A 26055-nucleotide genomic window follows, 5' to 3' on the forward strand; every position below is an offset into this window, starting at 1 on the left:
GCCTGAATTCCATTGGAAACTTGAGCTCTATTTTGCCCACTTGCTGCAGCATCTCAACCACACATGCAAACACCTCTTCCTTTGGCTCTTCTTCCATGGCCTCTTACTTTCCTTCCATGCCTTTCACTTCTTTGATCCATGCTTGCAAATAGCAGCACAGAGGTGGCATCTTTTTATAGATGGAAGAGGACTGATCGCTGATTGAAGTGTTGTGTAAACGAGTTTCACTCAGGTGCATTAGATATTCATAATTATGCAAGCTCTTTCTTTTAGGTGTGAAAAGATGTAGCTAATCCAATAGAGTTTGGAGTCTTTCAATGAGACGTGTGGTAAATGTTTGGGAAAAGGGTGTGAAAAATGTGTGAAACAAATGAAAAAGTGTTAAGACATTTGCAAATGAAGACTTATGCTGTGCTAAGAAGGTGATGAAGATTAAGTGGATCCCAGTTTCCTTAGCAAATAAGGAAAAACTGTAATTATTTACTTGCAAAAACTAAACAATAAAGACTCTTCAGGCTTGGATGAGAAGGAGCAAAACCTGGTTTCAGACAAGTCTTCAGAAGATATCTTCAGCCACAAAGCATTATGCACTATCAGGTGCCTTCTTCTTTTAATCTGCACACCTTCTTAAAATCGCCCTTACTTTCAGAATCATTGAAACCTCCTCCGACCTTCATGACCTTTAATGGAAATTTCTGCTTCTCTGATTTTCCAATATTTTCAGCCTTCGTTACAAAAAACGATGCCCATATATAAACTATTTATTTTCTCCATCTTTGCACATTCAGCTCCGAGCCTACTTTGCACCAGAAGTCTCACAGATCATTCTTGCTTCTTCTAAATGGGTAAGTTTTATTTGATGTACTCTAACTTTCTACTCTAGCTTTAGCTCATCCTCTACTTTGCTGTGTCAGTATATTAATTGTTCATGCACTCTGTTTATACTGCATGACCTTTTAACTTACATTTGCCTCTGCTGTTTTTGGTTAGCACTCTTCGCACCTGCTGATGTGGTTAGCGCTCCTCTTAACTGTTTGTGTAGTCCACATCCTCAGCCAGACTGGTTTCTGCAGCCTAGCTTTTTGTAAAAATAGATGTGGTATTCGATTTGGTAGCCCTGGGTGTTCTCTCTGTGCAAAGTACTGAGCCCTTATTATTCAATAATAACTCAGATCTGTTTTACTCTTCATAATAAAGAACTTCTACTGTTCTCAAGCGTTATTTATTTTCTACTTCTTGTGGTTAATGTGATTAATATTGTTTCAATACCATAACTTGTAATTTCATATATTTATGCTGCTATTATAATGCTTAAGATTAAGTCAAAGAATCTGGTCTGTGTATGAAATGTAGACTCCCAGAAACCGTATAGCATGTGCTGATTTACTGTATCTTCTTCTTCTTTCGGCTTTTCCCTTCAGGGGTCTCCACAGCGAATCATCTCTCTCCACCTATCCCTATCTTCTGCATCCTCAACACTTGCACCCACTAGCTTCATATCCTCATTTATTCCATCCATATACCTCCTCTTTGTCCTTCCTCTTTGCCTCCTTCCTGGCAGCTCCCTGTCCAACATTCTCCTACCAATATACTCACTCTCCCTCCTCTGAACACGTCCAAACCATCTTAATCTGTCCTCCCTAACTTTGTCCCCCAAACGTCCAACATGAGCCGTCCCTCTGATGTACTTGTTCCTAATCCTGTCCAACCTCCCAAAGAGAACCTCAACATCTTCAGCTCTATTTATTGTATGGCATATGCCAGAGGGGGAAAAAATCCAGTTAAAAGAAGAATTAAGATCCGTTGGCATAAGTTGTTTGACATTACAGAATGTTATAAACAGATCATATAAAGTTTGGAAAGTTATTTTAAGTTTCTTAAAGCAACAAAGGTTTATAAAAATATATATACTGTATATATTTTCCCTTGACGTTGACGCCTCACACTCCAGCCCAGTAGGTGGCGGGATGTGCACCTAAAGCTGGCATAAGACATCGAAGAAGACAACAAGCACGTGTGTGTATGAGTGTGTGTTTATAAAGTAGGGAGAGAGGGTGTGTGTAAGCTAGAGCGAGCTGGACGGTGTGTGTGCGCGTGCATGGATCATACAAACCGGATTAAAGCTCAAACGACTGGAGGCTGGAGACTTTGAGGGCTGTAAGTGTCGGGTTTTATATCAAATAATAATAACGAGAGCTATATAGAATATTTGGCGCTATGTTTATATACTTGGAGTAAAGAAAACTTATAGGTGATTTATTATTTATAATCGTCCAAATGAATGCATGCATGCTGGGTTTTAGTTACTGCACTTTTGTCTATGTATTAAAGTTAATGCTGTATACAATCAGAAATATGTGCGCGCGCATGAAATTAATTTTCGGGGAAAATTTAATAGTTTTTAATAGGAAAATAGTTTTTTATGCATATATATATATATATATATATATATATATATATATATATATATATATATATATATATATATATATAAAATGTGTGTGTGTAAATTTTATATATATATAAAATAAATTTATGCGCGCACATATTTCTGATTGTATACAGCATTAACTTTAATACACACACATAAAGTAGCCTTTATTAAAATTTTAATAAAGGCTACTTTATAGCTATTTATTAATTATGCATATATATCTTTTTGTAACTTGCTAATCATGCGCACGTGCCTTAAATAGTTCGGACAAAGTGAGAAACTTTAAAAGATACTGTACATCTTGTGTTTTGGTTTTTTTTTTTTTTTTTGCATCATTATATAATCGTTTGCTCATTTCCCAGCATGATATTTAAAGGTTTAGGCATTTGCTCAGTATAACTATTGTTATCTACGTTGAGGAATTTGTAGAAAGCTGAAAGTGAATCAGAGTCAAAAGAGTCACTCGATTCACACTGATTGAACCGACACAGATTTTTCGTCTCGGTATATACAGCAAGATAAATTGCAATAAAAGTGTTTTTCCACCTCAGTTTAAAAGGAATTTGGTTTATTTCCTCCAAATGTCACATGCTCATGTCTTTTAAAAAAACAAAAATTGTTGAGACTGTACATGTTATTTTGTCCTGTTATTTGTTCTATCAAGGCCATAGTCCTAAATAAAGGTTGTTTTACTGATTATACACTGAAAATGAGGTTGAAGAAGGCTTTCAAGAAGGCTTATAAAAATTATTTATAATTAAAATTAAACTGGACTAACAATCAAGATCACTGTACCAAAAAGTCAGGACAAAGATTATTCACGGAGAAAGAATGGGGAAGTGAGAAGAGAGAAACGTTTGTGGAAGAAGAAGAAATAATTCTCCTGGAAATCGACTGGTTGTGTAATTTCTTAAACTTTAAAAACTAGGTTATCCATGCTACAACCCTTATTTTTTTTGTCATGTTTTGTAATGTTAATCACTGTCCTGTCTGGACTTTCATGCCCCCTAGCTCTTCATTCACAAACTTGCTTTGCACCAGAAATCTACATTCTGAGGTAAAAAAAATAATTTATACTGGTTTTAATTTCAGGTCAAAACGGCGAATGATTGCTTTGCGATAATGTAATCTGAACGGGAATGTGACACTGTTGTTGTTGATGAGCCACTTGCACTTCTGATGGACAAGCTTTAGACACTGTCTCCCCTGTTGTCATTTAAATTAGGAAGCTCCTCAGGTGTGAAAAGCAGGTAGCACCTTTCATGAGAACAGAGCAGAAGGTATGCATATAAGGCTGCATTATAGTACATTCTTGTCCTTTTTATTCACACTGTCTTGTCTGGTGTTACGCATTCGATTAGCGGATTAGCTGATAGTGGAGTAACGCACGTCATGTCCCTGCTTTAGCGTCTTCATGGCACTTCTTGGCTAATGTGTGGAAATGTCTCTTGTGCTAAATGGAAATGAGCAAGCATTTATATACATATTGTGTGAACAGTACAAAAATGTGGTTTTTATAAAGAATGATATCTTAATTCTTATCCAGGTTTTGGTTTTAAAAAAAAAAAACTATGCTATAGGATAGTTAATGACTCCCACCTTTGCATCATTAGGTATGTTGGAATCATGAGGATTGAATATTTTACAGTACAGACGTCCAAATTAGGTTCCTGGTATGTAGAATTCTAATGGGGCGTTGTTCGACAGAGCACAAAGCAGAGGAATTTCAACACAAGTGTCGTTTCCAATGCTGCTTTGGGTATATGGTAGTGTGAATATTTAATTCTGACTTTGTACCCTCTGGGACAGGCTGGGTAAGAAAGCCATGATGTTAAAAAATATATTTGATTCAGAATCATGTGACTTTGCCCTAGGGGTATTTTAGATTGTTTACATGCAATCAATGCAAGACCTGATCCGTCTTGATTCTGTGGTTGTGTCCTGGTCATGACTTTGCTCACTACATCACTAACATAAGCCTTGGCTGCTATTTTTAAATGAGGTTTAGCAATAGCAGAACATCATTCTTGATAAACTTACCTAGTCCTTGTTGTATATTAACCAAAGACCAGTAGAAGAGTGAGGAGACTTGGAAATATGTTGCAGGAATCTTTTACTGAAGATTAGAACACACTCAGCAGTTCTGTGGTCATCAAGATAAGAAACCTCTGGTATTTATACAGATTTTGGTAGGCTGTCCTTCAGGCTATGTTAATGTAAACCCCTCATTTACCGTACCCCTGTTAGAGACTATGTTTACCAACTAAGATTTGCGACCCATTTGGTTGCGAGAGAGAATGTTTATGACCTTTCCCGAATAGGTTAGTGATCCTTCCTCTGCGAGAACACTAGATAATAATAAACAATTAAGTGAACACTACTATTAATCACCTTTTCATATTGACGTGACCAAAAAACCTTTACACATTCTACTACTAAAAGATTCAGAAACAAGGCCCAACTTTCTAAACATATTATACATGGAATAAACATTTACTTTCAGGGAAACCCAATGTACAGACATGTCAAGGTTATGTTGTCTGGGAAAACGGCTGCTTCTCAATAAGAATTACATTTAAATAAAATAATTAACAAATTAATTATTAAATCTTTTTTTCTTGTTTTAATGAATTTCTTATTTTATCTTCTTATTTATTTATTTTCTCAGAAAATTATACGTTTGGATTTAGTATCTGGAATCTGCTATGGCTGCCTCCCTAACACCTGTTTTAATTTAAAGTTCTTTCACTTCTGCAAAATTTCAGCATATGTGAGAGTGCAGGCTGTTTTAAGTAGGAGATTAATTATACAGTAAAATAAAGTACAATAAATTATAATAATTACAAAATTTTTATAAAACTTTTTTTTTTTTTTACTTCAAAATTTTGTATGCTTAGAAAAAAAATGACCAGCAAATTTCCTTGCAAATGTGCGCAAATAATACCTGAGACTCCTGCATTACTAAAGAGAGAAGAAAAACAAAGAAACAAATGTAGAATATGACAGTTTGGTGATGTCTGAGAGTCACATTTATTGCCAGCAAGATAACAGAACTGTAACAGATCTGTGTGTTCCAATACTTTTGCTCATCTCAAGATTGGCTGCTCTGCCAAATGTGCCATGCTCAAAGTTGTATAACATTTATTTCAAATAATACAATGTATAATGAATAAAACCTTTGTGCTGTGAAAATGCCATACAACAGTTTGCCATGACCGTGGTGTAAAAAGAGCTATTTAATATTTCTTTTTTTTTTCCTTTTTTTGCCAGTATGTCTGAGTTTGGGTGATTTCCTGTCTGGTTTGCTGTTGAGCAAAAGTTTCTGAAGAATGTTTGCTTGATTTGCTCTGCTAAGTAATGGTTTTGTTCTGACCCTTGAAGTTCGTTAACACACACACACACACACACACACACACACATAACCATATGGATAATGTTTCTAATGATAAAACATAGCCACACCCCTGGCTTCCTGTGGAAGTTTATCTCTTGAAAGGGTCTCACATGGCCACACCCCCCAAAAACATGCGTGTACACACACACACACACACACACACACACACACACAGACAACCAACCATATGGATATGAATAATGTTTCTAATGATAAAACACAGCCACACCCCTGGCTTCCAGTGGGAGTTTATCTCCTGAAGGGGAGTAACCCAGCAACAACCCCCAAAAGCACCGGCAACCACACCCCACACCTGACACCCCCTCCCCCAATTTTCCCTACAAATACTTGAGTGAAATCGATGAACAAGACAACGTCAACAACTTTCAAGGAGAAGATCAAGTGGCTAATGATCTAGAGGAACTCGCCAATGAATTGAATGGATTCTTCCTACTAAGGGACAGAACACTGGAAAACTATGAACATCTATATAATACACTTGGAAACACTTCAGGTACAGAATACCTACTAACTTTGTACAATAGTGTTACGGTGAATATAGAATTGTTAAGAAGATTTCTCAATAGACATGGCGCAGAAGCGACTGAGTCTCACGACAGCTTCAGGAGCTAAAAAAATGCGTCTTAAATAATCCATCGCCTCATGATTCCGGCTTGGATGAAAACCTGACTTTTTCAAGTAGTCTGTTACAACACGACTCGTGCACAACTCTGAACCTGTATTTAACCGATGCTATCAACCGACTAAACGAGTTTAGGACCGTCACATCAGCTTGTTAGTCAGAGCCCTAATACGGAATATAGTGTAATCATTACACCGGAGACTCACCACAACATACTTTGAGATACATCAGAGTCTGTTAGCGTTACAGAATAGTCTAAATGAACAAGGTCATTCTACGCAGTTAAACCCCGCATTAATAGATGCAGTGAATCAGCTGAATGATAGTTTGACATTTTGTTCAGAAGATAAGGCCAATGTCGTCTCTACTCCAGAAAACGATCATTATCATAGACCGTTATCTCCGCAAGATTTGTTTCATGATCTTAATCAAAGCCATATTATGCTAAATGACAGTTTTGTAAACTTTTTCGATGCCAATGTTCCACAAAACACTGAAACTGAAAATGTGCGCATCCCTGAAATGGTAAATGTTCAAACGGAGAATATAACACCTCCTAACATAGAAAACGATCAAATAGGTAGCGCCAAGGAGAACATACCGCCTCCTAACATTGAAAATGTGCAAGCTAGTAAAGGGCTAGATCCTAATATTAGAATAATTAAATAATTAGAACAATAACACTCATTAGGAGAAGAATAAATTTTGCCTTGATCACTAATGCAGACAGCTTTGCGGAATTGTTTTAGAGATTTTAAACAGATTGATAGATGTGGTTAAGGAAATGATTTCGCCAAAGGATCTGGTAACCGTTGAAATTAGAGGTGATTAGAGGCTCAATTTGTCATTGCGCATTCAGTCAATGGGTCCATCGATTTGCAGTCTTTTCTGACCATGCTCGAAAATTCCATTCTAAGTAAAGGTTGTTTTTTTTTTTTTGTTTTTTTTTTATACGGACAATACATTTGTATCAGTAATCCAAATCGTCCGAACACCACGCGGTGGTTCAGCTAGAAGAAGAAAAGTCGGTAATAATGATCAAACACTGATATAGATTAAGGATTTTATTTTAAAAGACCCATCACATGAGTTTTACATTTTTCTGTATTAAATATTCAACGAGATAGTCAAAAGTTATAGCAATATTAACATTCTCTTTTATAAGCAATTTTAGAACACACATCAGATACATAGGTTTAGATGCATAATACATGACTAGCTTGCTCCAGCCACAGCGATCAAAAGTTACAGTCTCAGTAGCACTGCTCCAGAGGATGTGACCCTGTCCAGATAACCTAAAAAGCACCATGTCTGCTGATTCTACATTGAAATAAAAGCTGGCTGTACAACCATTTGATAATGACCAGTATTTAATATTTTCATGCTCTAAAATGTTTGCAAATATAGCCAAAGTAGATTTCACCTTTTTCTGTGCATTGGGACAAGTGGCATGGGACAATTTTGTGCTCAAAGAATCTACGATATTCTACATGTAGATAGATAAAGTATTTGTAGGGAAAATTGGGGGTGTGTCAGGTGTGGTTGCCGGTGCTGGTGGGGGTTTGGGGGTTGTTGATGGGTTACAGACCTCTTCAGGAGATAAATTCCCACAGGAAGCCAGAGGTGTGGCTGTATGTATGTTTTGTTTTGTTTTGTTTTTTTGGTGCTCCATTGTGTTAATATGCTTGATCTAAGAGATCAGAGTAAGCAGTAGTGGTAGCTCCTTATTGGTGTGTGTGTGTGTGTGTGTGTGTGTATATATATGTACTTGAAAAGGTGAGTCAAGGCATTCTCCATTCTGATTTAAGTTCACAACCTAAGATTAAAGAGGTGTGCAATAATGATTTTCCATAGGCTCAGAATAAGTCAAAATTAACCATTTTATTTTGCCAGGCAGGTTACGCTTAAATCACTCAATTCAATTAGAAAAATACAAAACACAATAACAATTAAAATGATCAGCATAGTATGAAGAACACTAGTTACAGAGTCAAAGTCATACCTGGCAATAGAGACCCACAATAATAGTGTGGGAAGTTCTGAATGCAGAGTCCAAGAGAGACAGAAGGTTGTAAAATCTACGAGTCCACAAAAGACCTGGTTTGGAATGGGTCGTAAAGACACATCTGGATCAGAGTTTGTTTGTGATCTATGCTTTTAGTTTTGGGACCAAGTGGTAACACTAGATAAGGTTGTAAAGGACATAGTAGGACAAGAGCTCAGATTGTTATCTCGTGACCTAAGAGGGGCTTGAATAAGGTCATAAGGACATATCTCCAACAGGAGTACAGACTGTGTAAACTTTTAGTACACTCTGATATTGGAAATCAGATCTTTTTCACCAATCGCACCATGACCTTTAGAATGACATCAAACACCAATCACATCATATAGTAAGTATATCATCATATTTTTTCAGTATTCCTTGAGATTAAAAACCTGAAGGGTAAGAGAATGTAAATTAGGTTAAAGCCTTCTTGGTTAGTTCCGGAAGATAGTTTCACCATTGTCTCCTTGGAGAGGGGGAGGTGTTTACAGGAATGTGAATTGTTTTATGACCCACTTTCACACTTTCCAGAGATCGTAGTGAGCAGTAGTGGTAGCTTTTTGTTGGTATATATCTCTATTGGTCTTTTTTTTTTAAATGTCTCATCTCTTATTGGCTGTAAGAAAAAGATCCCCTTTTTTGACCATGTGTATGTTTATTGTTTAATCACAGATGATATTGGGGGTCGGGAGTTTATCACCCTAATGCCGAGTTCACAACGCACGGCATTTCAGTTGCCGACTAGTTTTGCAAAATCAAGGCAAAGCGGAGCTTCAATCGTGCAGTGTGAATGACCAAAAAGCTTGACTTAATATCCTGCCGTGTGAAAGGAGCTCTGACTGAAAAATCTCGTGGGGTTCCATTTCCAGTCTCATGCCAGAACTCTGATCTCACGTGTGATCTTGCGTTATTTCCTTATTTTTTCTCGAGGATGCTCGGTTGTGAAATGCAGTTTGGGGACCAGACAGAGATGTCTGCGATTCTTCCTATCGTGAAACCTCCTGTCGCCGATCCATCGTGTCGTGTGAACACGGCAGCGACTGAACGCTACCCCAGATAGTACGCATGTGTGTGTGCATACACTGTTTTTACTAGCAAACCAAACTGACATTTTAAACATGTGTATGTTTAATCTCACTATAAGTGTGCGATTAATCGCAGTTAATCACTCAAAAAGGGTACGATTATTCGCGGTTCAAAAAAAATGTATCTATTGACAGCCTTAATTTGAACATGAAAATAAATAAGGAAGCTTGGTTAAAGACTTTGTAAGTTGTTCCAGGAAAGTGTGTGTTAAGGAAAGATCTTAGAAAAAAATTGGTTCCTGTTATCAGGTCTAATACAGAAGCTATACTCACTCGTCCTTTTACTCTCTCTTGTTCTCGGTCTTCATCTTAATAAGACAAAACTACACAGCTTTTCATGTTCCAAAGAAAGCAGAAAGTGGAAACTACTTCATCCTGAAGACTTTTGGGGCTACTCTCTCTTTTTTTTTTTTTTTTCTTTCTTTCTTTTTTTTTTTATGAATGATTAATCCATAACTTTTTTTATTAGATCATTCAACTGGGGGAAAAGAAACTTTTGTTACACCATTTATTTATGCTTCACTATGTTTAAGATTTGTGTTTTTTTGTATTTTGGGACAGTCAGAATCTACATCATCACTGAAGAACCAGGGGAGGTTGGGATCATCCATCATGATGCAGGCGTACAATCAAACACCACCTGTTATAAGTCCACTGCCCGCAACACAATGGGTTCCTTGTCACAGGATGCCTAGCCCTACAGCCCAGGTGGAATATTACAGAAGACAACAAATTTTGGCAAATCAACAGTCTCATGGATTACAGAACGGTCAGACTTCCTCCCAGCCTGTTTCAAGTTCATCAGATTTGCAATCGAGACCGATGCCTCAAATGATTCTCAGACCGTCAGTTTCGACGAGAGCTACTTTACCAAATCTACAGTTGGCACCATTGCCAGCTGCTCAGCATGGGACCCCTATTCAAAACCTCCACAATCATCTTGGTCACCAGGCCTCGAGCAGAAATACTGTTCCTCAGCAGAACTATAATATGGCACCATTGAACAAAGTCAATGGTACTCTTTTATGGTACCTGTCTGATCACAGTAGTGCAAATTCTGCAGTTAAACAAAACCTGAGGCATCAGTCAGTTCTACTTCAGTACCAGCCTGTGAATGGACCTTATCAAAGAGAACAGATCCATCAACCTGCAGCTCAGCTACAACAAACAGATCGGTCTGGTCATGCTGTGTCTACTAAGGCACCGCAGAACAATCACAACAATCAAGGTCAGATTAAAGTAGCACAAGGAAATGGTGTTTTATATAGCACTTTTAACCACTACCCTGCTACATCACAAAGGCTCATCACTCCATCCCAGGTTTTAAACCACGGTCATCAGACTGGTCAGAGCCATTCAAGCCAGATTGGGAATCAGGTTCAACATTCATTACAGACCCATCATCAGCTTTCAGCGCACAGGACGGAGAACAATTATGCCAGTTGCAGTGGATATAACCATCAAAGTTTAACGTCAAACCTACCTTCTCCCCCATCATACACAGTTCATCATTTTGTCATCCAAAACCAAAATCAGAGGATAAATCAAAGTGCAGAATTGGGTTTACCTCAGGGCAATAGTCCTCTGTCTTGCTACAACGCCAGTTATACCACACAGCAGCAAAAAAACAGCAACATTCCCACAAAGACAAGCTGTTCTGAGAAACCAGAATCTGCCCAAATCTGTAATGCTCCTCCAATTCAACACGGTAATGAAATCCAAAAGGTGATCAATTATCAGGCACCTGTCCAAAGAACAGCCATCTTAAAAGAGAATGAACAAGTGCTTGGTAAACAATTGACAGCACCACATGTTCCAAGTTTCAAAGGGATGCCAAGCAGAAGTTTTCAGACAGACTCGATCACTAAGAAAAATTATGGATATAAAAGCGATAACAGACATAGAGAATTGCAGAACAGTGAGGACGTAGCTGAAACTCTGGAGCTGTTTATAGCACTGGAGAGAGTGCTTCAACAATCCCACAAATCAGTAGCTGTCGTTCCACCCATTTCTCAGCAGGTCCCCAGTGCAGAAAATAAAAATCCGGGCACTACAACATCTAACGATAGCCTTCCCTTCAAGATCGACGCTGTCTGGACTCTTGTTAACGAGGGCAAAAACATGAAGGAAGACTCACATGCACAGAATCTGCCCAAAGAGATCATCAAGGAATTACTGCAGTTTTCAGGATCACACCCTGAGACACAGGAAAGTAACAAACATGACAATGAATCAACAGTTAACAGCCAAAAATCGGACACTCCGAGTGCTGACGTTCCTCAGTCTAAAGTTGGCACTACCACATCTCAAGGCCCTGTTTGCTCTACTGTCCTGACATCAGAAACTCCAGAGGATCACAATAAAGTCAAAAGTGACGAATCAAATTGCAATATAGTTGATTTGTCCAAGGTTGAAGTGCTGAATTTTACAATGGAGAATTTTAATAACTGGGTGAAGTCTTTAGAAAACCAACCAGAAAGAAGCATAAAAGGACAAGAAGCACATGTTGTGAAGCGTCTCTTGGATCTCTTCTGGGATGGAAAAATACAAAATCTAGAAAAACAAATACATATGTTCCCTTCAGAGTTATCTAGTGTCTGTTCACAAGTGTCCGAAGAAGAAATGCAGACAGCAGTGTTTCAATATCTTCAGCCGGAAGACTTATCGAAGCTGGCACATGGTTACCACATTCTGAAAAACAACACTAACTTACCAACTGAGGAATTTACGTCCTCATGGTTGAACATTGATGAACAGCCAGCTGATATAGGAAATATTCTTGCAGAACCAATTTCGGACTTGAACCTTACTGATTATGCTTTACAGACAAATTTTAACACTCTTGATGATTATTCAGTGTTTGAACCTTCTACAGAGGTGGGTCATGCAGCGACCGATTGCCAGAATGACAAGATGATTAACAAAGAGCTCGCAAAGCCCCAATTATGTGAAAGTAAATCCAATGATAAAATCTCCAACACACAAGAACCATCAAAGAAGCACGAAGATGGAAATCTTGAGAAAGAATCTGAAGCCTCAAATGACACAGCAGACACACTGTCCCAGATCAGAAGAACAGAATCTGAACACGATGCAACAAGGGAGTCTGTCACTTCTAAAACTTCCTCAGAATTCCTTGAGCAGAGAGATCTTTCTAATGATGCTAACTCCAGCAGTGACTCTGAATTAATCGAAATCTCACTTCTCTCTCCTGATGATACTAGAACAATTTTTAAGGAACAGTCTGGCTGCGATTTGCAAAAAGAGCCTTCTGAGTTGTGCCAAGATGAAACAAAATCAGTCACCCCAGATAATAAATCAAAGGATTTCTGCAATTCAAGCAAGCTAATCAAGTTCACTTGCCCTCATGTTGCCAACACCGACTGGAATGGTGAACATTTCTGCCCCATGTGCTGGGAAGAGACGCCTTTACTGGCTCTAGACCTGGAAGAACCTCTCTTCAGCCCAAGAAGGAGTAGTAGTCCTAAAATGAGAAGTCCTCCTACCCAGGGTCATCATGATCAAAGCTGTAGTCCACAGTCTGGTAGTCCAGACTCAAATTGTACTGCATTATCAGAAAGTAGCAGCATAGCTGGCTCACCAACTCCAAAGGATGCTGTATCTGAAGTCACTCTTTCAGTACCAGACCTTAATCCAGGTGATACGGTACAGAGCTGTGCACAAAACCTTGAAAGTCCAATTGTTCCAGAGCGAACCAAAACTCCAAGAGATGAGGTTTCTCCACAAAAAAATCGACTATTCAAAAAGTCAAAACTATGCAAAGGTAAAAAAAAAACTGTAAATGACCCTTTCATTGCTGATTTGGTAAATGAAAAAGCTAGCTCCAAAAAACCACATCCAAGTGACCTTACTGTTACTCCAGCTGAAGATGACCAGAATTGTAGAGAAGAAACAAAAGAAAGAGGAGAAGAAAGAAACTCTCCAGTCAAGCAGAAAATTCAAAGTAATCCTCCACAACCTGATAATCCAGAGCTAAACATGAACATATGCTCAGAAAGTAGCAGTGACACTTCAAATCCTTCAACCAATGGAGTTAATATGAGTCTTGCAGATCCAGACCCTGATCTAGGAGATTCAAATCAGAGCTCTAATTCACCAGATAAAGAATCAGAATTATCTGATAAATCAGCAGATAAAGAAGTGCATAAACGAGTGCACTCGGATAGTGTTAAACTCACTATGCCCATTATTGTAGAAGAGTGTGAGGCTCAATCTCCTACAAAAACTATTAAAAAGAGACAGACCATTATTTCTTCACCGACAACAGCAGCAAGAAGAAAGGTTTCTCCACCAAGATATCCACCATGTAAGAAGGTAAAGTTTAGAACTGCATCAATGCCTGCTGAAGACCTTTTCACCCCAGATATCGTGGTGAAAAAAACGAGCACTCCAAATCCACATCTAATTAACCACAGTGTTACTCCTTCTGAAGATGTCCAGCATCCTTTCAAAGATGAGAGGAACAAAAAAGGAGTAGAAAGAAAGCTTCTGTTGAAAGTTCATCATAAGCAACAATCTGTACAAACTAAAACCGATGCACGTGAGAAAAAGACAACGGCAAAAGCCGACAAGAAAATAATTAAGAAGACAAAACAAACCGGACATAAGAAAGGAATGAAAAAGTTGAAATTGTATGGATTCAGTATTAGCAACCGGAATAGCAAAATGGTTCAGCAGCAGTTCTACAGCAAGACAAAGTCGTCCATTGCTCCTGTTTACATCACAATTTTTAATGCGCATGAAACATCCCACAGCTACACAGATTCACCTTCGGCTAAGCAAAAGGTCTATAGTAAGTGGAGTAGCACATTTGTGGAAACAAAAAAAGAGTACCTCCTCACATAAACGTAAAAATAGTGTGAAAAGAGAACTGGAATCCAGGACACAAGCACTCAAAAGACTTCTTGAAGACAGATATGTTATCAAAGAGAAGCAGTCGACGGATGATTTTGTCGAAGCCAAAAAGCCGAAATGTGCCTTTGCTGAAAACGTATAACCATGGGAACACAAACTAACCTGGTTCTTAAGTAGTATGGAAATAAACTTGTATTTATGATCTATTTCATACTCACCATGTTATTTTTGTGGTATTTTATCAAATCAGTAAAAGCAAGATGAGATGATGGAAGTTTAATTAATGAAGCATGACATTGGCTCATTTCTTGCCTTCAACAACTTTATTGACTTTTTACTGTTGCTGGTAATCAGCCACCACATACTGTACAATTTTTAGTGTGCAAAAAATGTAATTTTGTAAAATTGTATTTTGTTTTATTGTAAATTGTAAAAGCTGGTCTTATTGCTCTTTGAAATTTCTAGTGAAAAGGATGGTTTCATTATTTGTTCTCTTTCCCAATATAAGTATTATAACCTACTTGAAATGGTTGTTTTGTTTAACTGGTAATACTGATGGACGTTTTGAAAACGTTTTGTACTTTTTTATATTATTGAGCTTTTGCTACATATATTTTTTAAAAGACTTTTTTTATAATAAAACTTGTATGAAAATGTGGTTTGTTATTGGGTGAATTTGTTTGCAGTTGTTTTGAAGAAATGATGAACACGGAGGACTGTTTACATTTATATGGACACGTGATGGCAAACCTGATTTGAAAATCAATGAAGGCATTTTATAAAGATTTAACAAATAAACCTGTAGTTTAGTCTATTCTAGGTTTTTATTTAGAGAATATATTGATTTGTTACTGAACAATTCAGAATTTTAAACGTCATTGATTAGTTCATAAAGAATATAACCTTAGGCTAGTGCTGGTCTAGGATTATAATGTGGTGTGGTGTGATGTGACCTACCGCTAAATAGAGTTACTGTTACTACCAAGCAATTGGTCATTTTACGTGAACAAGTGTTTTATATGTTTTGTTCCTGACCTCTGATCCCCATGCTGCTGACTGCAGGAAATCTTCCTTCTTTTTTTTTCTTTTTTTTTTTTAAAGCATTTCCCCGCCATCTTGATTTCAGACGGGTCAGCAGAAATAGATGAGCTGTAAGCCTCTGTCTCTTGAACCTTCCATAAAATGTGTTGCTGATCTGTACCTCTACTTTACTGTATTGGACCTTAGTGTTACTTCAGCGAAGAATGGCCAGAAGTTAATGTGAGTTTCTGTATTCAGAGCTGCTGATCTGTGCTGCAAAGTTCCTGGGAATAAGAAATATATGATCCATCACTCTTCTTCCACAGCATACTTCCAACTTATTAGTTTTTTCAGCCCTTGTGTTATGTTCACTCTGGACCCTTTGGTACTGTTCAGGTTAAATGGACCCGGGATATTATTGGGGTTTTAAAAGCACTACAGAAATAAAAACAAAACATGAAATTGCTCTACACTTTCTGTCCCAAACAATATAGATAATATTTAGCATTAATGTTTGCAATTACTAGATTGCATTTAACAACGAAAGTGTCCTCTGTTTTTGTGATAAAATTTGTGTAACAAAATATTCCATAATACCTATAAGACCTTGGTGGCGTAAATCAGATGGTAAATTTGATGCTCACAAGCACAACATAACATTATTATGCTTGTGAGAGTCAAATTTACTATCTGAAAGTGTTTTGAATTCTGTTGGTGTTTATCATCTGTATTTGATATATCAGTTAAAAAAAAAAAATTTAGATTAGAGATTTATAAATCTACTTTAACACAAAAACAGATGACACTTTCATTGGTAAATGCGATCTAGTAATTGCAAACATCCATCCATCGTCTACACCCGCTTTTTTCCTAATTAGGGACTGGACTGTCGGAGTAAACCCACACAGGCACGGGGAGAACTTGCAAACTCCACACAGAAAGGCCCCTGTCTATTCGAACCCAGGACCTTCTTTCTGTGAGGCAACAGTGCTAACAACTCCAATTGCAAACATTAATCCCAAATATTATGGGGGATAAAGACAGAACATGTAGAGAACTTTAATGTTAATGTTTTTATTTCTGTAGTGCTTTTAAAACCCCAATAATATCCCAGGTCTATTTGACCCGAACAGTACCGAAGGGTCCAGAGAGTGAACATAACACAAATAATTAAGAAACTAATTATATATGTTGGAAGTATGCTGCTGTAGAAGAGTGCTGGATCATATATTTCTTATTGTGAAGGTTTATCCCAGGAACTAACTAACTAATCCTTCAACTTCAGGTTGATCACTGCTACTTTCTGAGTATATCTTCACATCTGGATTTGGTTTACCAGATTGAGCATTCATCTGAATTTTCTGAATTGATTGGAGTTCTCTTAAAATTTTCTTCATCATTCTTAGCTGGAGTAACACTAAGGTCCAGTACAGTAAAGTAGAGGTAAAGTACAACAACATAAGATCCATTGTTGGATGTAAAGTATACACATAAGGTGGTCACATGTTTATATTCCTATCACACTGACCTGTCAATTATAGCAGAAATAAACCAGCCAAATCGTCAACAAGGAAATCTTAAATATCATTATTTTATCTCTTGTTAGTTGAGCAGTGGACTAATACGGGAATGAAATATCCAATCTTAAAGTAGTCTTAGTTAAGATTTGCAAGGGCATTTACTTCTATAATCAGTTGATGGGTGTTTTGTCTGCAAAACCAAGTGCTATTGTGAAACCAGCAGAGTGTGTGTTGGAGACAGTTTAAACTTTGTACTTCCTGTTCTTTTGCTTTTCTCATGAGATAATGTCTGGGACGTGTGCCATTTTAGGTATAGAGATATTTTCCATTGCTAAAATTTCCACTAGAAATAAATGTCAGCAAATAACAAAAAAAAAATAGATTTCTTGCTGAGAAAACAAAAAAAGATCTTGCTATTTTCAGAGAGAGTTTTCTTTTAGATATGATTTAACATTCAGCACTGAAGGGCAGAATAACTAGGTGTCACTAGAAACAATTGTTGGATGAATTTTTGTATGGCATGTCCTTAATCCATGTAGTCACTTCAATACAGATTTTCACTGTAGCTACACACCAACTAATATGGTATTATATTATCATGTTATCGTTGTGAATCAGATCCTCCAAACAATTTGATTGTTAAAATAATTAACCCTTCTGTTATCCTCAAAATTATAAACATGTTTTGCCCTTGGGGTCAATTTCACCCCAACTTGTCAGCTAACTTATATTTCTTTGTTGACTACCTAATTAGTTTTTTTAATTAAAGCATAGCCCCAACCCACCCCATTCTCCTAAACACCCAGAATTTCTATTGCATGACTATAGAAATATTTACAAATCACCATAAAATCTCACTGATTGACCTTTTGTTTTAATGGTTTTATTTTATTTCTAAGTACATATTTTTGTTAATTATTTATTAACATTTGGAAAGTAGTACAATTTCTGTTATCAAGGATAGTAACATGTCATTTCCTCAGGGTCGCTGAGAAATGTTTTCCCCTCCAGCATGCCGTGTGACCTCTCAGTGATTCTCGCAATACCACAGGTATGTTTTTTAGGTTAGGGCCGTAAAGCAAAGGGATGTTGTTGAAGATTAGAAAATTGTTATAATGACCTCATTATTATCCAAAACAACCAAATCAGATGAATATTTCTTTGTGTTTTATACAGCTTAAACAGCCTGGGGTCAGATTGATCTCAAGGAACACTGATTGTGATGCAATGACTTTATCAGTGTTTTTATCATTGTATGTTTACCTGGTTGTCCCTGTTAAATTAGGAAAAACCATTTCCTAAGCGTAAAGTAAAAGCAATAAGGTTAAAGTTGTGGTGTCAGAGACTACATGACATAATGGCAGCCTCTCCTGTGGAAACATTCGTGTTGAAACATCCGTTGTTTAAAGACCTTATAACTAAGATCTCAAACAAATGGCAAAAGAAAACTGAAAGTATGATGACAAAATGGCCAAAGGAAGGAAATGGAAATTCTGAAAAAAAAATGACAAGACTACAGTGAGAAACAAAGAGTATGCAGAAAGAAGTAAAAAGGCAGCAAGAAAGAGAGGTGTTAGCTCTATTCAAGAAAGAAGGAGAAGAGAAAAGGAGAGGAAAAACATAAGGTCAGACAGCGAGGCACAGAATAACAGCAGGGAGGGGTCGGCTACACCACACCCATGTGTGCCCCTGGAAGGTCAATCCTAGTATTCAAGGGAACAGTGGAAGTTTAAGGAGAAATGCAGATGGAAGGTCATGTTGATTTAGCTGAAGGTGATAGAGAGCTGTATGTGAAACCAAAGAAGAGACAGGATAGGAAAACTGATAATGAGGAAATCACACCTTCAGACTGTTACAAAGATGTAAAGGCAGATTTACAGAGGATGAAAAAACATAAGAAAAGGAGGGAAGAATAGAAGAGGATGCATGAGTACAGATACGTGAAGAAAGATAGGACCATTAAAACACCAGGACAACTAGGAAGTGTGACAGATAAAGTGTTGAAAACTAGAAGTAGATTATTATACAGTAAAGAGAATGAAGGTGAAGAGGAGTTATCATTTAATGCAGGAAGACTTAGGCCCTTAGCTCCACAATTCCCAATTTGAATTCAAGGCACACAGGGACAATCTGTACACAGCACCTTGATGGGGTTGTCACTCACCTTCCTAACATCCATGAAGGAGTGGGAAGTGGATAAAAGACTGCTGATAAACTTTTATCTGTGGGGGACTTAACGTAGCAAAAATCTTGGCAGGAGGAAAGATGGAAGAAATCCTCCAAGCCTCTGACTTGACCGAGGCGGTAGATACACATTGCATGGATAGAATTGTCTTCGATGCTTACCACCCTGCCCTGTGACAGGCCCTGCGTGCCAAGCATCCATCTAGAGTTCATCCCAAGGCATTAAGAGAACCCAACACTGTACGTTCAGTGGCAACTGAAAAAATGGAAACGAGACAGAGGGGGATTCAGAGGGAGATCCATTACTGGCTACATTATTTAGACCGGCTGTGATAAATGCCATGCCACAGCCTTTAAGTGCAAGCTGGAAGATGTGGTCGGCTTAAGAAAGAATGAGCAGAAACTAAGAACCCAAGAAAAAGAGCTACAGGAGAAACTGACTCAACTTGAAGAACTGACAAATAAACATAAGAAAAAAGTCCGAGATACAATACGGAAAGAGGAAGCAGAGCAGATGTCAGAGCCCCTGTCAATACACCCCCCCAACCATCCAACCGGCTCCACTTACAGCAATGACATCACCTGCAGCACTCACTCCAACTACACACCAGATTCCTGCACCCATCTTCAAAGTTTATACCCAACAACCAGAGCAGAAAGGGTAGAGAGCAAAACAGCCTCAAAAAGGCCAAAGAAACATCCGTGTTAACTTTCCACCAGGAGTGTGCTGGGGATGTGGACAGACTGGACACAACAGAGCAATGTGCCCCACAAATCCATGGCCACAGCCATCTGGGGGTGTGATGGGAGGAGGGTGGCAGCAGCCTTTTCAGGGTCCAGCTCAAGGCCCAGTGAACCCTAAACATGGTTATTATGGATGCCCAGAGAATCCTATAGGAGATAAGTTACCAATTTTAACAACTAATGCTGAACAAGAACCCATGCTACATATGAAGATAGAAGGAAAAAACCCATGTTAGTAGACACAGGAGTAGTTTATACATGCATGAATTCAAATTATGCCAGTGATGTTCTATTTACTTACTTTATATTTTGAGAATTTTATATTTTGAGAATTTGAACCTGTAAAGACCTTCCACTACTTCCGCGGGAGGTAACGAAGTTGAGACATAAGCCGGAAATGTACAAAGTTCTTTCTGCTCCCTGATGATACTTCTGGCACACTTGGTGGTGGTAAGTTAGGTATGGGTTCATTAGCTAATGGTGTGCCTTGTTTGCCATAGGATGGCTGCGGTCCACTGTCCCTCTGAGGCTCCACTGGAGTTTCCGGTGTTGGGGTGAGGGCCTCCGTGTCTGTGCCCGAGTGTGATGCACTGGGCCGCTCCTTGATGAGGGCCCTGGCCCATATGGATCTTCATCACTTGGGCCAGAATCTATATTCAACTGCACCTCTGTGGGCTTAGAAGCTTCGAACAAAAGGCTGTTCCCTGCCATACAACAACAGTGATTGAGATGATACCAGTGCTCCTTACCTTCTACTCTTACTGCAGTTGTGGTTGCCAACACCAGTGTTGTATAAAGTACCCAAAAGCCATACTTGAGTAAAAGTAGAGGTATTTTGTTAGAAAATGACTCAAGTAAAAGTTAGTCAACCATTATAATTCTACTTGAGTAAAAGTCTTAAAGTATCTGAAATAAACTGTACTTAAGTATCAAAAGTAGTATTTTCATGAATGTATTCAAGTATGGAAAGTAGAAGTAAATTAATAAAAAAAAGCAAGACTTTGTCCTGCACACTTGCAGGGTCCGCTGTTTGTAGCGGATCAATCGACCCGCGTGATTTGGCACAGCTTTTACGCCGGATGCCCTTCCTGTCGCAACCCTCCCATTTTTATCCAGGCTTGGGACTGGCACTGAGAGTCAACTCTTCAGCAGCTGGGGTGGCGCCCTGCCCAGGAATCGAACCCGGGCCGCAGCAATGAGAACGCGGGATCCTGCCGCTGGACCATCAGGAGGCCAAGACTGTAATAATTTGGAGAATTATGAATTTTATTCTGTATTGCTTTCTTTCTTAAACTTCTCAATAAGTGCACCAAAAAAATAAGACTTGCATGAAATAAAGAAGAGGCCTTTAGAACTGTATTGTAATGAACTGTACAGTATCAGTGTTTCCATACATGTGCGCTTGTAACTAAGGCCATGTCCACACGTAGCCCGGGATTTTTAAGAAGGGAGATTTTTCTCTGCATTTTGACCTTTCGTCCACATGCTAATGCAGTTTGAGAACAGTTTGAAAACAGACCTTTTGGAAAACTTCTGCCAAAGTGAAGATTTTCCAAAACTCACCGTTTTCAGTGGTGTAGTGTGGACAGGGGAAGCGGAGATTTTGATGAATTGACATCATTGTCTGTGTGCCGGTCTCCTTGATTTGAGGTCAGCTTTGTTTATGAAGATATTTTGTGCAATAGCAGACTTATGTGAACTACTGACTGTGTTAACGTTGTTTACTGGACTTTTTACATGCGTGCACATACACGCGCGGTTACTCATACATTACGGTCATACAAGATCTGGAATGTAATTACGGAGCTCACTGCTGTTGCATACAAAACTCCGATAACGCAAACAGCGATGGAGGTTTTGGATGAGACCTGGTTGGACTTCTACATTCTACAATGAAATTTTTGCATGTCAAGGACATCGCTTTCATGCGACGCACCATTGTTGTTAAACTACCAGAACCGGTAATAAAGTTTTACCCAGCTACATGTGAACATAGCCTAAAGTCATCACTAACCACAAACTTCCTTTACCGCAAATTTGGAAGCAGGTTTTTTTTTGTAGTAAGTAACGAAAATGCCAAACAGAAAATGTATCGGAGTAAAAGTATAGAATTTGTTTCAAAAAAAGTAGTGAAGTAAAAGTTGACAGAAATATAAAAACTCAAGTAAAGTACAAAACCTCTCAAAAAATACTTAAGTACTGTAACGAAGTAATTTTACTTTGTTACATTACACCACTGGCCAACACCACCTTAAAGGGACACCTTCATGGTGTGGTTCCTTCAAATGCTTTTACTTGTTTACTCTGATATATATATTTCTTATGTTCTATAAAGTTGCTTTGAGACAATTTCCATTGTTAAAAGCACTATACAAATAAAATTGAATTGAGTTGATATAGATGTAGTCTCTGGGTTCTACATCCAGAAGTGGATCCTCCACCCATGTGCCATGAGTTGCTTGGCAAACCTGTGAATACAGAGTTCTTTGGATTTGGGTTCATATGTTTTACATAACTTGACCTTGAGCTGTTTCAAGGAGGGGCTGTTATAAGGTGCCCTTGTGAAGGCTACTGGCATAGTTGACTGGCCTGTCAACATCTCATGTGGGGTTAGATGCATATTTCAATTTGTTTGCGACCACATTTTTACAACAGCAACCTTTTGAGCAAATAATAGGTCCGTGTAGTTTCTGAATTCCTTATAGACTTATTTCTTCCTGCCACAAGCAGATTGATGCAACAGCAGTTCATAGACAGCTTGAAAGTCTCCAAGTGGTTCTGTCCACAGCAGGCCCCTGGGTCACAGGCTGTCCATGCAGATCTATCCCCAGCAGCATTGAGCACCACCAAGAGACAAAACTCCAACCTGGGTTAGAGCATCTGGATGAATCAGGCAGGTCCAGAAAGAAGTGATCACACTGGAAACTCAGAACACTGGGAGCCCAGGAGTGGGACAAATCTTTCGACAGAGAAAGGCAAAGAGAGAGAGAAAAAAAAATTAGGTATGCTTGTGATCATAGGATATTTCAAGACAATGTAGATTATGTGCAAAGTGCAGGCAGGGACTCCAGCAAGACTAGCTATGACAACATAACTAAAAGGGAGAGCCAGAAGGTGACAGTCATGAAGGCTTCCCAGGACATAAAGTGTCCAACCACTTTACAGTCAGCAAACCTGAGCGACTTGCAAGGGTGGTAAGGTGACAGCATCCAAACATCCCAGTACACCAAACACTCTATGCCCATGAACGTTCCAGATCCGCTCCTTTACCCAAGAGAAAATATACATTAAAAGCTTGACTAAACAAATGTGTTTTCTGCCTGAAAAAGCTCTGCCCCCTGCTGTAGCCTTTGCTTGTGGTACTACCTAATAGCCTGCAACTTTTGATCGAAGTAGGTGTGGCAGATCATAAAAAACAAAAGATCGCTCAGGTACTATGGTGCAAGACCATTTAGTACTTTTTAGGTCAGTAATAGTAATTTATAATCAATGGAAAATTTGACTGGGAGCCAATGCAGTGTGCATAAGGTAGGAGTGATCATATCTTCTGGTTCTAATTAGGATTGCTGCATTTTGGTCTAACTGGAACTTGTTTATTCTTCTACTGGAACATCTAGACAGTAAGGCATTACAGTAAGTCAACCTAGAGCATGAACATGCTTTTCTGCATCATGAAGTGACCTCATATTTCTGATCTTGTGTGTGTTTGAAACTTGTGTGTGAGTGAAACACGTGCTGATCATGTGAGAGGTGTTGTTACTTGCAGTTAGGGCAAAAGAGACAATTTCCAGAGACAGCTAAAACAAAACAAAAAACCTCCTTATATAGTATGGAAAAGAACAGAATGTGCAGGTAGCTGTGTGAGTGTGCTATAAAAAAAGCATCTGAGAAAGAGAAAGTCCACTCTCCATGCTCATTCTTAATGTGCATGTGACAGTCATCATTCTGCAGAGAATAAAGTTTTTGTTCTTGCTTGTACTTGACTTCTCTATTATTTTATTTACTAATCTTAGATGGGTTTCCACCACAATTCTATGGCACCCCAGATGGGACCTCACAACTGAGCTGTTGGTAGAGTCCAGGGAAGTGCATCATGCAACACCTTGAAGGCTTTACTTCATCTGAAGCACAGAATTGGCATTTAGCATGACAGGACCTGGATTCACTATGTTGTTCAATGCTGAGATCATATATATCTATTTAAGTATGTAACTGAATTTATGTCTGTGAATTATATTCAGTGTAACAAAATTTAAACTTGGATTTTGTCACGAGTGCTATGGGGCCATTTGAAATACAGTCGAATTGAAATAGTAATATTTCCTATTCAGATTGTATATTTTAGCTAGATTTTTGGATAAAATCTGCCATTGCAGTTGACGAACTGAAATTAGGAACCACCGGAGTTAAACCCTAGTTATAAGGTGAATAAAATATATTTCTCAGACATTTTGAAGTAATATAAGAGGAAAAACACTGGTACTTGCAACAGAGGTCAGCATGATTAATGGACTCAATTATGGACCAAAATCTGTGAAACAGTATTTAATTGTGGGTGAATGGGGGAGTGTGGCTTTCCAAAGAAGACAGCTGGAAATATTAAAAGAAAAAGTTAGAAACAAAGGAAAAGGGACGAAAGTTGAAGAAACTGGTGGATTGGGCAACCTATGAAATGTGCGTGAATGAAGAACGTAATAGAGCACGAAAATCAAAACCTAAAAATTATAATGCCAAACTTGCACATAACACTTCTTTCCATTGTCCTAAGTCTGTTAGATAACAACCTGGATGGACATTCCCCAGCCCTGCTGGTTCCACCAACACCGAGCTATGAAGACAGCATCGAACCAGATTACGTGAGACAGCGAGCACTTCACAACAATTGTCCAAACCCCTACGCCTGTCTCTCAACACATGTGCCTGCAAACTGCCCTAGGTGACCCAATACCTGACGATCCTTCCTTATCTGAGTTAGAAGGATATGACAATGAAGTTAGCTGTTGCTAGAACAGAAAACAGCATATATGATCGTAGCTAGATGGCTGGGATACAACACAGATTTATTAGAGATACCTAACCTCTCAGTAAAACGTTGTACACCCATCTTAACCCTGCCTCTCTTCTCCCAGCAGATGTGGATGGTGAGCCTCACAATTGTGTTGATGTTAACGAAATTTGTGGTCCTAAGCCAGACCTGAAAGTAAGCCATTGCAAAATCCAGACCTGGAACTGTTTATTCCAAACACAGGCCAGAACTGTGTGGGTTATGTAGTAGTAACTCAACATGACATACTACAACCATGACAGCTCCCATCATATCTGTCCGCTAAAGAGGCAGAGCTAATAGCTCTCACTGAAGCATGCAAATTGGCACAAGGTAAAACAGTAAACATCATCACAGATTTTGCATTTGGAGTAGTGCATGATTTTGGCACACTGTGGAAACACAGTAGTTTCCTAACCTCTTCAGGCATCTCTTGGATGCTATCGCTTTACCTAAAGCTATTGCTGTTTGTAAATGTGAAGCACACACCAAACACACAGACCCCAGCAGCGAAACAACCAATGAATGAAATTCTTGACACGTCTAAGACTTCTACCCCAACAGCTGATCTCGACGAACTTGAAGACCACATCCACTCCAGAAGAAAGAGCCACCTGAAAGAAAGTAGGATGTGTGATAAAAGAAAACTATTCCAAGAAAACTGTTCCCGTACTAGGCAAAGTTTCATGGTCTAGACCATGTGTGAAAAGAAGGGATGTATAACAGAATCTTTGTATTGTTTCACTAAGGGCTTTACTAATTACCCCAAAATTGTTTTTGTGATAAATGTGTTATGTGGGCAGGAGTGTTAAAACCCCATAGAGTGCACACCCACCACCAGAACGGCCTTTCCAACATTTATAAACGGATTTCATTGAATTGAGACCAAGTGAAGTTAAACGATACTGCCTTGTCATAGTTGATATGTTCTGTAAATGAGTAGAAGCCTTTCCAACATCAAAACTGGATGTCAGTGCAGTAGCAAAAGCACTGATAGCTGAAATCATCCCTAGGTGGGGAATTCCGGACAAAATTCGCATTGACAATGGAACCTCATTCGTCAAT

At 38.5% G+C, this 26055-nt stretch overlaps 1 protein-coding gene across 7 annotated transcripts in view; it reads left to right on the top strand.

The window, feature by feature from the left end:
• Positions 1 to 2010: 2010 nt before the first annotated feature.
• The window catches only part of LOC131369866 (uncharacterized), a 38067-nt gene continuing 14022 nt past the window's right edge, over positions 2011 to 26055 (top strand). The window contains exons 1-4 of one of the 7 annotated variants that reach the window (XR_009207346.1): positions 2043 to 2157; positions 18002 to 18069; positions 20447 to 24882; positions 25079 to 25146. Coding sequence is in view for 2 of the 7 variants with exons in the window: in XM_058416755.1 (XP_058272738.1) it covers positions 10216 to 14469 (4254 nt within the window). In the remaining 5 variants the exon portion in view is untranslated. Of the gene's footprint in view, positions 2158 to 10164; positions 15137 to 18001; positions 18070 to 20446; positions 25147 to 26055 lie in introns of those variants that run through there. The other 6 variants (XR_009207347.1, XR_009207348.1, XR_009207344.1 and 3 more) reach the window with 6 other exon arrangements.

Source organism: Hemibagrus wyckioides, linkage group LG19 (assembly GCF_019097595.1).
Source record: "Hemibagrus wyckioides isolate EC202008001 linkage group LG19, SWU_Hwy_1.0, whole genome shotgun sequence".
NCBI lineage: Eukaryota > Metazoa > Chordata > Actinopteri > Siluriformes > Bagridae > Hemibagrus > Hemibagrus wyckioides.